This window comes from Aedes aegypti, chromosome 2, assembly GCF_002204515.2.
Source record: "Aedes aegypti strain LVP_AGWG chromosome 2, AaegL5.0 Primary Assembly, whole genome shotgun sequence".
NCBI lineage: Eukaryota > Metazoa > Arthropoda > Insecta > Diptera > Culicidae > Aedes > Aedes aegypti.
The window spans coordinates 369,773,470-369,788,619 of NC_035108.1; the positions used below are offsets into that span (position 1 = coordinate 369,773,470).

A 15,150-nucleotide genomic window follows, 5' to 3' on the forward strand; every position below is an offset into this window, starting at 1 on the left:
GTACGAGCGAGTGTCGTGCAGCGAAGAGCGCCTCGAGAGCGCAGAGAGCTCCCCGTCCACCATTTTGGCTTGCGGGAAATGCTTGGCTGCTGCGTTGTGTCGCTTGGCCTGCAGGTGCTGAAGAGAGAGTGCGCGCGGCTCCGGATTGTGCTGAATAAAAAACCGAGAGAATTTTTCGAGCCCCGTCGCCGTCGTCTTCATGCTCTGGTCGGCGTCGATAAAATTTTGTGTTTGACACAGCAGGCAGAAAGTTCGGTCTCGCGCGGTTCGCAAAAAAGTGTCCAAATTTCGCGTGAAATCCGTTCCGGCGCGGGCCAAAAGTATCCCCATCCGTCGCGGAATCCGGTGGCGAACCGTTTGTGCATATTTTCCGACCCGGAAAGGTACCGCTCGACGGTAAAAAGTGACCATAAAGTTCTTTTTTCCCATATATTTTTTGGGCTGAGATCCCCCGCCGCAAAGCAAAGAAGAGCTCTCGGTCGGGTCTTGCGTTTCGTTTGCGTCGTGCGCTTTGCGAGGAAGGCGAAAGGAAAAAAGGTCGCCATGACAGTCGTCGGGTCGGCTCGATCTCAGCTCAGCAGCGACAGCTTCTAGACGAAGAAAAAACCGAAATTTTTCCATCGAAAAGCAGTCTGTGCCCTCCGCGCTTCGTTTATTTTCCGGTCATTTTTCGAGCCGAATTTTTCGCCGACATTAAACCGAAGCAAGAACAGTTGCACAAAAAAAAGTTCTATTTTATTTATAAAATACAAAAAAGCGAAAAATATTTTAGTGGATAAGTGCCGCGAATGTGGAAAGTGATCAAAGAGTGTGTGCGGGCGGTAAGAAGCGGAAAGGGGTGGAAGTTTGTTAAACCATTTTTTTTCCTCTTGAATTGATCATCGTCGGGTTTCCGCGCTCCCTCCCGCAATTGGGAAGTGTGCCGCGAATGAGTGAGAGAGAAGACGAATCGAGTCAAAAAAAGAGTAAGCTCCCCGCACGATGATGTTCTTCTATTGATGCGCGCTCGGCGGCTGCTCCCCAAAAAGATCCCAATATTATAAAATTCAGGCGGCAGAACAAGCAAAATCAAATTGTGTGAGCGCCCGACTCATTGCAGTGGTGTGCTTTTTTATGTGTATGTTCATGACCACCGCCACTAGTGAAAAGAAGAGTGAGAGGAAAAAGGCATCGGTCGGGCGGACAAAAAAAAAGTTTGACATTTTCTACAGGGACGGCACTGATGGCGGCGGCGATGACTGACTGCTTGCTCCGCGGCGGTTTTTATGTGGACTTCGTGCTCCGTTCGGTGGTCTCTCTCGGGTCTGGTTGCTCTCTGTGATTTTATTTTTTTAATACACATACGCACACCGAAAAACAACTAGAATGGGAAAATGTGCTGAATTAATCCCTCTACAAGGATATTGAATGGAATTTTCATTCAGATAATTTCGCGGAGGGCCACTACTTATCAGGATTATGAATGGTGGTAATTATGATTATAACGGAGGGGTTTCAGGAAGTAGGGAGTCGATGCCGGTTATGGACCCTGTGCGTATTATGGACCCTCTACATAAAAACACAAAATTAACACTCAAAGCAACCTTATTCCTATGAAAATCCACCGGGGGAACTTCGCTTGCATTGTTAGTCATCAGTTTCATGCAAAATATTTGGGTTGAGACGCATAAATACAGATATTTGAACAGTTTTGTAAATGAAACCACACAAGAGGGTTCATAATACGCATTTCCAGGTGGGTCCATAATAGGCACGACTGCAGCGAGCCGGATTACATGGGAATCAAATGGAGGGTCCATAATAGGAAACGTCAAATTTGTAAACATTCCTATTATGGACCCCGGAAGGGTCCATAATAGGCATTCGGACAACAGATTTCCAAATGCATATTTCGCTGGAAAAATCAAATGATTTTGTATGTTCCATAGGCGTACTATGAAGTAAAAACATTGAACTTGTTAGACTCCACAAAACGTATATCCGTCTGAGATATCATTGCGGAAAAGTGTCGAGAATGAATTTCAGCTACTAAGGGGTCCATTACTAGCATTGAAACCCTACATAATGTTTACTTTTCTTCTCTATAACTTTCATCCTATTGTTTATTGACCCGATATAAAGTTAAACTAACAGGTTATCGTTTATAATAAAGTTTTAAAATATAAAATATACGAAACGCTTGAACTGAATGTGAACATCTAATCCACCACTAGGTATATGCTAGTTTTGTAATGGTTTTTAGCTCTGTTAGCTCTGATCCAGCTGGAACAGGGCCTGCTTCTCAGCTATTAGCTTCTATAGTTATTAGGGGAAATGCACTAATTTTCGACCTATTCATATAATTTTGGCCTACTTTGTATGACAATCCGAAAATTGGCACAGCATTCTTGTGGGTCGAAAATTAGTGCTTTTCCCCTAATAGAGAGCTTTCTCTGTCAATTGACTATTTTTGCATTCGCATATCGTGTGGTAGGTATGGAGGTATCGTATTTCCTGGGAAGTCGAGAAAATTTCCAACCCGAATCGATCCTCAGACCGACGGGATTCGAACCTACGACCCTCAGCTTAGTCTTGCTTGGCCCCTCATTATCTACATCTGATATAATAAAATTTATTAATATATATTAATATCTGTATATAAATTTTGTATCACCAGGTTGACTACATTGCTGAAAAACAATAATCTAAGGCCTGGTTTACCGCTGAAAAGTATGTTTTGCAATTTCTCATCGCAATAGGCTGTTTTTCATCACGCCAATCTGTCATGAAACGGCCTACTTTCCTGCACTGAAGTATGCAGTGCGGGAATAGTCATTACGCAACTGAAACCAGTGCTGTAATGGATGGCATCCATACGTCATTTATTCAATTGTTCTGAATTTCTCTAATGGCTTAGTCAACTAGGTTCTGATTCTACATCTGTTTGACGAACCGAATTGAGTCGGATTTGAATCCTACATTCGTATGTAGAATCAGGAGCTAGTTGACTGTGTGGGATTCGGAATTGAAATAGGACGTAAAGGAGACAGTGGAACACGTAAGCTTACTACAAAAACAGACAGGAACTTTATGGGACGATTCGTGTATACGTACACTGAGGCAAAAATACTTAGGTTTTTCATAATTCCGGACTTATGAACCAGCCAATTTATGGTTTCATTGAACGCTTAATTAATTCGAAAATGGGATCATAAGTTTCGTAAGTGAGAGCTTTGAATAATTTAAGAACCACTACTTGAAATAATTTTCATAACAATCGCTAAAAGAACTGCTCCATTTCCGATGTTGGGTACAAGTAAATCAAGAGCAGATCACATGTTATATAAACATGTCAATTTTTGAACACGCCTGAAATGAAAGGCAAATATTATTAACAATTGATAATTTTACTTAAGCAATTACCATTGCGTTTATTATGTATTTTCATTGATTGACTTATGAAATTTAGTAATGAAATTCTTTACCAAAATCATAAGTAGAATTTAAAAATTTCAACAATAATCGTTGTGGCGCCTCAATTATTCCTTAGGAAATTATTAAGTTTTTTTTTGCCTCAGTGTATTTACAGACAATTCAGCACACGAATGACTAATAATATGGCTGAAGCCTGTACTGCCCATAAACGCATAACTGTCCCATGTGAATAGAAAATCCAGCAAACATGGGACTGACATGTGTTTATGGGCAGTGTATACGGCGTCTTACCTGTTTTTCTTTGAAAATTTAATGAGATATTAAAATGTGAATATGTGTGATAGTCATCCCACAGCCTACCTGTTTGAGAAATCGTGCTTGTTACTACGCATAAATGCCAATGTGGGGTTTCTTGAAATATGTATATTCTCCAAGAAATAATCCAACTTTAACGGCATTTTCGCAATTGCAAAAACATTTGTATGTAACTCGTTGCAAAACTCGATTTTTTCAGCACTCGTAGTATTTATCCAACTCGGCAAGCCTGGTTAGTTGGTATGTTTAGTCCTTTTAATGACTATTATATTCGGCATAAAACATGTTTAGACAAGGAGGCAGAGCTTGATTGCCATGTTTGTAAAGGCAAGTACAGTTCCAGTTGGTTGTCGTTGAAACATAGTTGAAAACATTCCAAATTCTTTACAATTTTTTGTCTGTTATACAATAACAATATACTTTAAAGAAGAAAACAAAAAATACAAAAGTTATAAAAAAAGTACATTATTTAGAGTTAGTCTCTATTAATTTATTCATTTAAATAGTTAATCTGCTTGCAGTGAATTCTGGTGCATTACTCTAGACTCAAGAGAAACGCGACTATTCCACAAGTTCGTAATAATATTTTTCTCAGATCCTGAAGCATTTCAGCAAATCTAGTATTTTTTCCAGTGATTTCTTCAGTTATACTTCCAGGAATGCTACAAGAGATTTTCAATAGATGCTTTGAAGAATTTCTTTAGAATTTGTTTCATAAAATCTTAGAGCACTCTAACACTTCCACAAACGTTTATTTCAGAGTTAATAATTAAACCTCAGTGAGATTACCCTGAAAAAAAATCCCAGCGATTTTTCAAGGACTTTTTTTGCGCTGATTCTTTTACCGATCTTTCCTGTTATTACTTCTAGAAGATTTACCACTCACTACAGAGTTGTTGATAAATATCGCTTCGACATTTTTCCAAGAAGCCCTTCAATAATTCATATGCCAATTTTTTTTCATTTATTGTAGTCATTTTCATTAGGTTTCTTTTTCAAAATTCATCCTCGATTACTCTCAGGAATTGCTTTAAAAATCCTTCAGGCATTGCTCGATGAAATGTATTATAAACTTTTCCAAGAATTCCTCGATAAATTTGACCTGGGACTTCTCATTAGGTTCCTCAAAAACTTTATCATGACATTTTCTCAGCATTTCATCAAAATATTATTGTTGCGATTCAAACATTTCTTAAAAAAAAATCAAATAAAAGTTCCAAATCGTCATGTGTTCTTTAAAACTTCATTCAAGGTTCCACACCAGTTTATACTTCAGCCATTATTACAATTATTGAATCATTCATAGACAGTTTTCAAAGAATTTTTTTAAAACGTCTTCTAGGACATTATCCAGAGATTGTACTCTTTTGAATTTTTAGCAATTTATAAATAAAATTCTAGGAAGAATTTTATCAACAATATAGGTGATTTTTCAGAGATCCGCGTAGAAATTCATCAGCATACCTAGAACTCGTACAAGCTTCACCTGAGGTTACTCTAATATTTTCTTCGCGGATATTTTTAGAATTTTTTTCCAAAACAATCTGAAGAATGTTCTTGACATTTACCTGGAGACCTTCCTGTTTTAACCCCTCTACCGGCAGCTTCATTTTTTACCGCTTAACAAAATATTTAAAACGCGATAACTTTTTTGTTTCTCGATATATTTTCACCATATTTTCACAAACCCTCAAAAAACTCATCTAGTTTTAGAATATGTGTCGATATTGATAACTGGTCATCTGTATCCCGAGATATTCCAAAATTCTTTGGGGGACCAACGCGTAGCCATAACCCACGTAAATATCTCAGGCTAATTTTGTTTTTATTGTTTTCGGATATTCACTCAAAGGAATGATACATTAATGCTAGTATGTTGTGAAAATATGAAGCAATTTGGTGTAGCCGTCTTTGAGATATGAGCATTTATGTTTCTGGTACCACTCCGGACAAATAAAGATCTTGAAAACTCTTAAAAACCTCATATCGTAATTTTTAGATTTCTTCAAGAATACTGAACCGATTTGTATACAGTAGCTCCTCATTGTATAGTACACATTTTATTTTTTTGATAGATTGGCCAAAAACAAAATGGCCGCCAAACATTCTATATGGAGAATGTCGGTCCCCCAAGGAACATTAGAATATCTTCAAAACTAAATCACCAATGATTAATATCGATACGGATTCTTAAACTAGAAGAGTTTTTCGAGATCATGTGAAAAATTTCCAAACAAACTCCCATAAAACTCCTGAAGAGATCTTCGGAGTAATATGTGAATGAAATCTACAGTAAAACAAGCAGTAACTTGTAATGTCACGAGAAATTTCTCAAAAAAGGCTTTAGAAATAATCTTATAAAAGTGTCTGTTCAACTTCGGTATCGAACTCTCATGTCGTAGTTACTGCTAGGTTTCTTTTTGTATTCGTGATTCATGTAAGGATTCGTTTTGATTCATAATTGTTTATTTTTTTATTGAGAAAGAGATCTTTAAAATTCTTATTTCCAAGACGATAAGTCGCTACCAGCTCTGTTTTCCCCAAGATATCTAGGTAAAAAATACAAATCCTCCCCAGAGAAATATTATGGAAACATTGTTGATGTATCTCTTCCACTTCCTTAGCCATGTGTTTAGAGTCCGCGGCTACAAAACAAAGCCATGCTGAAGGTGTTCGATTCCCGGCCAGTTCAGGATTTTTTCGTAACGGAAATTTTTCTTTGACTTACCTACCTTGATACCTTGATGCCTACAGCGTAGCGTCACGCCATTGCCGGGCGTATTGTAGAGCTCCATCTTCGTCGGTCTTGGGCGAAACTTCTCCAGTTGCCCCGAACGTTTAGGTCCTCTTCCACTGCGTACAGCCAGCGTATTCGTGGTCTTCCCCGAAGCCGCCGACCTCTACCTGGTTCCCTGCTGAATATTATTGTCGCAATTCTTTCTTCCGACATTCGCACTAAGTGACCAGTCCACTGAAGTCTGCCGTATTTTACATGCTTGATAATATTCGCATCTGTCTACACTTGATACTACTCGTGATTCATGCGTCTGCGCCACACACCACGAGTTTCCCACCGAGTATTGTCCGCAGCACTTTATGCTCGAAAACACCGAGAGCTTTCCGGTCTGACTTACTTGGACATAATGTATCATCGTACCTGCCATACGATGCACGAATGCAAAAATGGCAACTTTGGCAAAGAAAGCGCTCAGTTAATAACTGTGGAAGTGAACACTAAACTGAGGAGCAAGCTCTCTCCCAATGAAGACGTAATGCCCACAAGAAGAATAAGCAGAAGAAGAAGACATCGCTGATGTTCACTAAGTTCCATTTCAAGGGAAAGGCTATTTTTTCTTAAGATCAAATAACCTGTTTTTCATATCTGATTTTGATGAAATTAATTAAAATCACTTTGTGGAAATTCAATAAAAATCAAAAAAATTGTTTTTTTTTTCTCATGTTGTTTACTGTTTGACAAAATGATGTTTTGATGCACTGCTGAAGAATTTGTGCGTGGATATAAATCAATAACTAATTACTGTGTCATCCGATTTGAAAACTGTCTTCGGCAAAGTTGTAGCTGATGAATGTATCTCACAGTATCAACGTAGTTCTAATCTCCACGAGCACATGGGCAAACACTATGACCGATTGAATAAATTGCTTGCTTTTCCCATAGTAATTCCCATATAAACTTAAAAGGGCTTCTGCAGTCTCAGTTTTCATCCAAATGAGCTCATGTTTTGGGAGGACACTCAGAATTTGATCTAGAATCGAATGAGCGGTGTGAAGCAAAAACGATTTTTTGAACCACTCTAGTAGACATCCTGTAGTTACTTATGCTTCACTTATATGGTGGGACAAGACAAATGAGGTAACCGCTCAGAAGAAGTAAAGCTAAGTTCAAGGCTGTGCATTTTCGAAAGCATTATGAAACAGAAATGTTCGGTAGTGTCTTCGACACTTCGTTCTTCGTTCCACACTCATTCGTTTCGTTGCCCGATTGAAAGCAATGAACAAGGAAGGTGAAATAGTAGAGTAAGAAGTTCGTTTCCTTTTATTTCATTGAAATCCGTCATAATATTTTAGGTTCAATTTTTAACTTTTTTTTGTAAGAGTGATGTACGTATTTTGTCAGGTAATAAAGTAAGACAAAGAAACTACATGGGCCATCATCTCGTTTAATTGAGTTAATCAACTCATAAAGTTAAAGACTACCGATTAAAAGACCAGTTCGGAGAATCTCCGATTTATGACACGCGATGCTCAAGCAGCACGAAATAAAGGAGATTCTACGCCTGGTGTGATAGAAGGAAAGGTTTGTCGGTTCAAAACGAAGCAGCACAGTTTGAATTGTGATAGACCAGTCCTAGTTTGCTAGATCTCATCTATTCCTTTACTATGAAGATAGAGTGTGCTGCTGTCAACTCTACTTCTTCTATCGATTCGCCGTAGACTACTAGGGTCGACGAAGCCAACAATCTTAACATTTGTTGGAAGGGGCAGCCTCAGTACGTCATTGCACATCGTATTCCATAACATCGGGTCCGGGATTGAACCTTGAGGTACTCCCGTGGTAATTCGAACGCTTTTCTGCCATACAGTAGAATTCTACCATCAAAATAGCTTTCTAGAAACTTACACGAACTGCACCGGGACCTTGAGGAGGTGCAGTGCGTGGGCTATTGCTTCCCACCTTGCGCTGTTGAACGCAATCTTCACATCCAGAGTGACAAACGCGCAGTAACGGATGCCGCTACTTTTATGCTCGATTGCCACCTCAGCTGGCTAAACGACTGACTCGATAGCGTCAACAGTATACGTGGTCATATCTAATAGACAGATAGGTCACGTCGAGGGGTCACCTAGTGGTTTCCCTGCTTTTGGTAGTAGCAGCAATTTCTACTACTTCCATACATCCTTGATCTATGAAGTTTCCTTATGGTTCTAGCATGTCTGGATCCGCATTGATGGTCGCGTTTAGGGCAACATTCGGGATACCATCAGACATTTTCTTCTAAGGAACGCAGAACTTTTCATATTGCTCATATGGTTGATACGCGAAATTATCCCGTGCAATACAATCATTCAATCGCTTTATCCCTATATGCCTAGTTTATATTTTTACTCAATATAAGCTCCTGTGCTATCACTCATTACGGAGCCGAATTATTTGAAATATTGTTACAAATTTATGTGAACTTTTTTATTTTCTGTGTTAGTTTTCGGAAACTACTATTAACGGTTCACTAGAAGTTAGTAATGCCATTAATTATTCAGAAAGTGTTAGTTGTGATGTATTTGCTTATGTTGATCTTTTTTGACTGTAATATCTTTAGTTTCATCTATTCAATTTTTATTTGCAACTTGCCTAGTGCTGCAGATTGCGTCACTGTAGACAATTCGTACTAATACCTCTAGTTAATCGAAAGGTAACTCTGGCCTGCGGGTTCTCCCCTTCGACGCGAGTGGCAGGGCAAGAGATAGAGATTATAAATGTGCGTCTGAACGGCTGTATGGGTATTGTGTATTTAAAACAAGCCGGAGACGGCCGGAGAGGAATGTTACGGAGAGAGCAGCCGAACCCCTGGGACGGGACTCCGCCGAAGAACGATGAAACTGAAAACTGAACCGAAACGACGAGCAGGAGGCATAGCATTTTTCACTCCACCACCATCTTCTCGTCGTCGCTGGTCGGACTAGCAGAGCCTATGCTATGTGAGCTGAGCTCCTCTTTTTTACTCGGTTCACTTTTTTTGTTAATAATTATTACAACAATGGCGGACATTAAAAAGCGTCTATAAATAAAAGTAAATTTATTCTCTATAGTTCGGGGTGTTTGACGGCCGTAAGAAAAGTAGAGCGGAACTAGTGCTAAACGATCTGTGATCTGATTGGAAATATGTTAGAAAGTGAAGAAGGCAAGTGAAAAGAAAAGCAATCGGCAATAAAATAAGAAGAAAAAAGTGCGTTCGTGAGAACAAAGAGCGAAAGAAGCAGCTAAGCAGCAGTGTTATTTTTATAGAGGGTGGTCTTCTGGATTGGGGCTCCGTTCCGGCAAATGGATTCCGGTAATCCTCTTCTCCGTCAGCAGCAGCAGCAAGTTCTTCCACATTTGGAACGGGAGCACCGCCAGCACCACCACTACCAGTACCTCCAACCTCCGCTTCAACAACAACAACAGCAGCAGCAGCAGGCGGCAGCGGCGACACTACTACAAGTGCAACAACATCACCATCAACAACAGCAGCGAATTAAAACTGGTTGGGGTGCGGCGACGTCAGCTACAGCAGCAGCAGCAGCCGCGGCATCGTCTTTCATACAAAATATTGTCAGCACTGCCGTCAGTAGCACCAGCGGAGGAGGAGAGCTTTTGATGTAAGCGTTTCAGTGTTCTTACTTTTATATGTACTCACTTTTATTCCAACACTCTCCTTGTTTCATTTCATCAATGTTCGTTTCTGGTTCCACACGGTATCTTCTCTCTGTCGATCTCTGTAGAGTGCAGTGTCTGAGGAGCTGCACGTCTTGACTCCCACAACCCAATCTTCGAGGGGGGGGTAGGAAATCCAAGGGAGCGGCTAGAGCGAGTGCAGGCAAATCGAACTGGAATCTGGTTACCGTAGGTCGGAGCGCACCTGGTTAGATGATTGCGACGGGGGGAAAACATATGTTGTTGCTATTGAATGTTCCGACGAGAGAAGGCCAGTCCGGGCGTACCGTATTTTCGAACGCTACGGGGAATCTATTATTTCATTCCATCTTGAAGCGAACGCAAAAAATCCAAATAATGACCCGGTCATTATATGGAGATGATTGGATAAATTGCTTCTGGGAGCGTGAGCGCGCGAAATTGATTAACGCCGAATACGCTTTTCGCAACATCTATCAAAACAATTCGGCGCGGTTGTGTGTATACATTGCACGATACCAGATGTGCCCCCGGTTTCTCTGAGCCCGGCCGGCTTTTCTTTGATTGTGCTACTGGGTATGGTGTTCTAATCTATGAAATAATTTTCCTGAAATAGGCAATCTTACCGAATTTCTTGTAAATTATAGGCGGAAAGTTAATCTTACATAAGTAACTAGCATTTGGAAATGTCCAATGACAAAAAAAAACAAAAAAGTTTAATTTTAGCCTGTTTTGGAGTAAATATGAAGGAATGATCCTCTCGAAATTTATGAAATTCACATGCAAAAGCATTCATGAGCATGAATGACGACCTGCAGGTGCTACTCCGTTATTGCACTGTACTTGCATAAAGAACCAACGAATTTTACATGGGATTAGTTGCATCCTTTGTGTGGAAGTATTGGAGTTCACGTTCATTATACTGAGCAATACTGGCGCCTGCTGTATCCGATTACAGGTGTGTTTGGGATGGGAATGAAATATTGCCAACAAAAATAAGAAAAATTAAGTATATTAAAACTGAATTTAGTCTCATATATCATTTAATTTCACAAGGGCTTGTATCTTTTGACAGATACGCGTATTTCGATTTCAAATTTAAAAGTTTGAAATAATATTTCCATCAGCTCAACGGTGTCTCAATTTAAAAAGGCCATCTTCAACCCGTACATATATGCCTAAGTGAAAGCAAAAATACTAAAACCCATAACGCTCAGCAAATTCTTAATAGATTCAAATGTTTTTTTGTCAGTATACTGGCACACATATCTAATTTCTAGAAGTGGCCAGAGGAATGCGGAATATTCCTGTGACCGAAGTTACTCCGGTGGGTCACTAGGTCAGGTCAGGTGAAAAGGGTACTGTGCGTTTGTGCTCCTTAAGGTAGGCAAATTTAGAGTCATAGATAATTTCCGGATTCGGCTATAATGTGGTATTTTAAAAAAAGTGCATCATTGTAAACCTTTTGAGAAACGATTGAATTGGATAACTATTAGCCCTGCATTCGATTGATCCTATAAATGACCCTTTTGAAGTCCACGGGACGCCTCAAATTTACGATAAAGAGGCCAATTTTTATCTAAACATCTGTGCCAAGCTTATGGGAACTTTTATATTTTATATTTTCAACAAATTTATAGCCGGTTCTTCCGGGCATTAAGTCCGAGTGGTCACATCCGGAATATTTTAAACAGTGCAAAAGTCTTCATTTAAAATGTCGAATATTAAACCTTAATGATTTATACAAATTAAAATGAGTGTCATTGCAAATACATAAAAGTAACTTGGCATGTCCCGAAAAACCAGTACTTTTTTACCCGTCTTGACCCAGTGACCCACCGGAATAACTCCGGCCACAGTACTATGTCCGAGTTCCCCTGGCCTCTTCTAAAAATTAGATATGTGTGCCAGTATACTGACAAAAAATCATTTGAATCTGTTAAGAATTCACTGAGCGGAGAGGGTTCTAATATTTTTGCGCTTTCACTCAGGCTTATGCGGGTTAAAAAACTGGGCGTTACATATGGGGTGACTTATTGTATTTCCCGCAGCTTTGTTCTCTTCGTTATAGATGTTGCTACGTTAAGTTGCGTACCGTAATTCGGGGGCAAATTGACCACTAATTTACAATTTTTTGTTGTGTTATCCTTCAGAATTCAAATATTGTCAAATAAATTTCGACAAAATCAGTACTTCATTGATCTTTATCAGTCTATGTAATCGACTTAACACTCAAAGTTGACATGTATGCATAGCACCAGTGGATTGTTTAGCACCGACATTTCCAAATGCATTTCTTACACCTTCAAAGAGTGTGAATATTTCTATGCTAATAGCGGCTATAGCTGTAGACAAGTATTTGACGTGCAATAAGAAATCGAGTACTAAGTTTACTGTGGAGGTAGTTGATAATTGGAATGGATGCATTTTCCCTTAATATATCACCGATATTGTGAGTAGATTATATGCGTAAGAATCAATTATGATAATAAACTTGATTTAGCTTTTAAGCTAAAGGCTGAAGGCTATTCTACTGGTCTTGCTCTTCTAGACATAGAAAAAGCATTCGACAGTGTTTGGCATGAAGGTTTGATTGTAAAATTAAAAAACTTTAATTTTCCAACATACATTGTTAGAATAATTCAAAGTTATCTGTCAAGTCGTACACTTCAGGTTAATTATCCGACTCCAGATCTGAAAGACTTCCTGTGCTGGTGTTCCCCAATGCAGCATTTTGGGACAAATATTATACAATATTTTCACATCTGACTTAGGGTAAAAGCACCGGTTTTGGCCAGCCTAAGAGAAAATGTCAATGAAAATTATACGGGAATCCGTATGTATACGACAAATATGTCAAATGCAAGCTTTCAATCCATATTATGTATGTAAAATATCGAAACTGCGCTAAAACCATTTCTTCGTTTTGAAAATCTCGTTGGTCAATATAGGCCACCAGAACCAGATTCGGCCAGAGATTTAAATTGGCCAATCGCATTGATGTCTCATGAGAGTGGCCAAATAAGGAGTACCCTGGCCAAATTAGGTATATGGGAGTTAAAATTATAAAGAAAATGAATTGTTTTTCATATGTTTTAAATCGATTTTGACGATTAAATGAATGCAGCTCAATCATGTGAATGTAATCCAACGAACTTAAAAGTTTTCATGCTGATAGGCTATGCAAAACGGTGTATAATCCATTATGGCTACAACAGGCGTATGGCCAAAACCGGTGCTTCTACCCTACCTGAGGGATATCAAAAATCCTTATTTGCGGATGACACAGGCCTCTCCGCCAAAGGACGAAGTCTGCGTGTCATCTGTAGTCGATTGCAAAAAAGTTTGGATATGTTTTCTTCATACTTGCAAAAATGGAAGGTTTCTCCTAATGCTGCCAAAACTCAACTAATAATATACCCACATAAACCAAAAGCTCTTTATTTGAAACCTTCAAGTAGACATGTTGTCACGATGAGAGGGGTTCCAATAAATAGGTCAGATGAAGTTATGTACTAGGGCTCATGCTAGATAAGAATTTAACTTTCAAAAATCACATTGAGAGCATTCAAGCCAAATGTAATAAATGTGTAATATGTCTCTATCCCCTTATTAATATAAAATCAAAACTTTGTCTTAAGAACAAGCTTTTGATATTCAAACAAATTTTCAGGCCAGCCATGTTGTATGCTGTACCAATTTGGACCAGCTGTTGTAATACCAGGAAGAAAACTCTGCAGAGAATTCAAAATAAAATTTTGAAAATGATTCTGAAGCTTCCTCCCTGGTATAGTACCAATGAGTTACATATAATATCCAATGTTGAAACATTGGAACAATTGTCAAATAAAATGATTAATAGTTTGAGGCAAAAATCGATACAATCTTCTATTGCCACGATTAATGCGTTATATATTTAGGTTAAGTTAGGTTAAGTAAATTAAAAAAGTGTTTTTTTTTTTTCTTATAAGCAGGTGAAATCAACTCACCTGTAAAAAATCTGAACTGCTACGGCAAATGAAATGTACAATGATATTTATATAATTTTGTTGAACAATATACAAATGAAATTGTTTTACCAAATTAGGATGATAGTGTGAATAGAAATGAATGAATGAATGAATGAATGAATGAATGAAATTCAGCAACAAATTTGTATCTAATGAGTAAAGATTTGTTAGAAAAGACGATTTTTATTATAAACTTTTTTGTTTGTAAATTAAATTTGTCAAAATAGTCATTTTTAGAGTCGTAGAACAGGTAGAAAATGAGGTTACGAGTCGCCACCAGGGTTGGGAAAAATTCAAGCCTACTACTATTACCATTCCCAGCACTGGTCGCCACTAATGATAAGTAATCACATATCAGTCTTACTACAGATTTCCACCACGGAAAGGTATCGTAGTGAAAAGCAAATTATGAGAGTTTCATTAAGATTTGAACATGGTCCAATCTTCTCGAATTTTTCGAATTTTCGTATGGAAAACAAGATTGGAAACTTCACATCCCATTTTCTCAATGCTTAGGGTAAAAGCACCGGTTTTGGTCAGCCTAAGAGAAAATGTCAATAAAAATTATAGGGGAAGCCGTATTCATACTGCAAATATGTCAAATGCATGCTTTCAATCCATATTATGTGTGTAAAATGTCGAAACTGAGCTAAAACCATCGTTTCGCTTCGAAAATATCGTTGGTCAATATAGGCTACCAGAACCAGTTTCGGACAGAGACTTAACTTCGGTTTCTAAATTGGCCAATCACATTGATTTCTTAGAAGAGTGGCCAAATTAGGAGTACCCTGGCCAAATCAGGTGCATGGGAGTTAAAATTATAAAGAAAATGAATTGTTTTTCTTATTTTTTGAATCAATTCGGACGAGTAAATTAATGTAGCTCAATCATGTGAATGTGATCTGCTGAACACAAAAGTTCTCATGTTGATTGGCTATGTAAAACGGTGTATAATTCACTATTGCTACAACTGGCGTATGGCCAAAACCGGTGCTTCTA

The 15,150-nt window shown here is 38.5% G+C and overlaps 1 protein-coding gene across 50 annotated transcripts in view; it reads left to right on the plus strand.

The window, feature by feature from the left end:
• The first annotated feature begins 203 nt into the window (after window positions 1–203).
• Window positions 204–15,150, plus strand: part of LOC5566385 (zinc finger protein 420) — a 72,449-nt gene continuing 57,502 nt past the window's right edge. For 41 of the 50 annotated variants that reach the window (XM_021846618.1, XM_021846617.1, XM_021846648.1 and 38 more), the window contains exons 1-2: window positions 204–821; window positions 9,559–10,107. Coding sequence is in view for 1 of the 50 variants with exons in the window: in XM_021846665.1 (XP_021702357.1) it covers window positions 9,791–10,107 (317 nt within the window). In the remaining 49 variants the exon portion in view is untranslated. Of the gene's footprint in view, window positions 966–9,540; window positions 10,108–15,150 lie in introns of all 50 variants that reach the window. The other 9 variants (XM_021846653.1, XM_021846640.1, XM_021846657.1 and 6 more) reach the window with 6 other exon arrangements.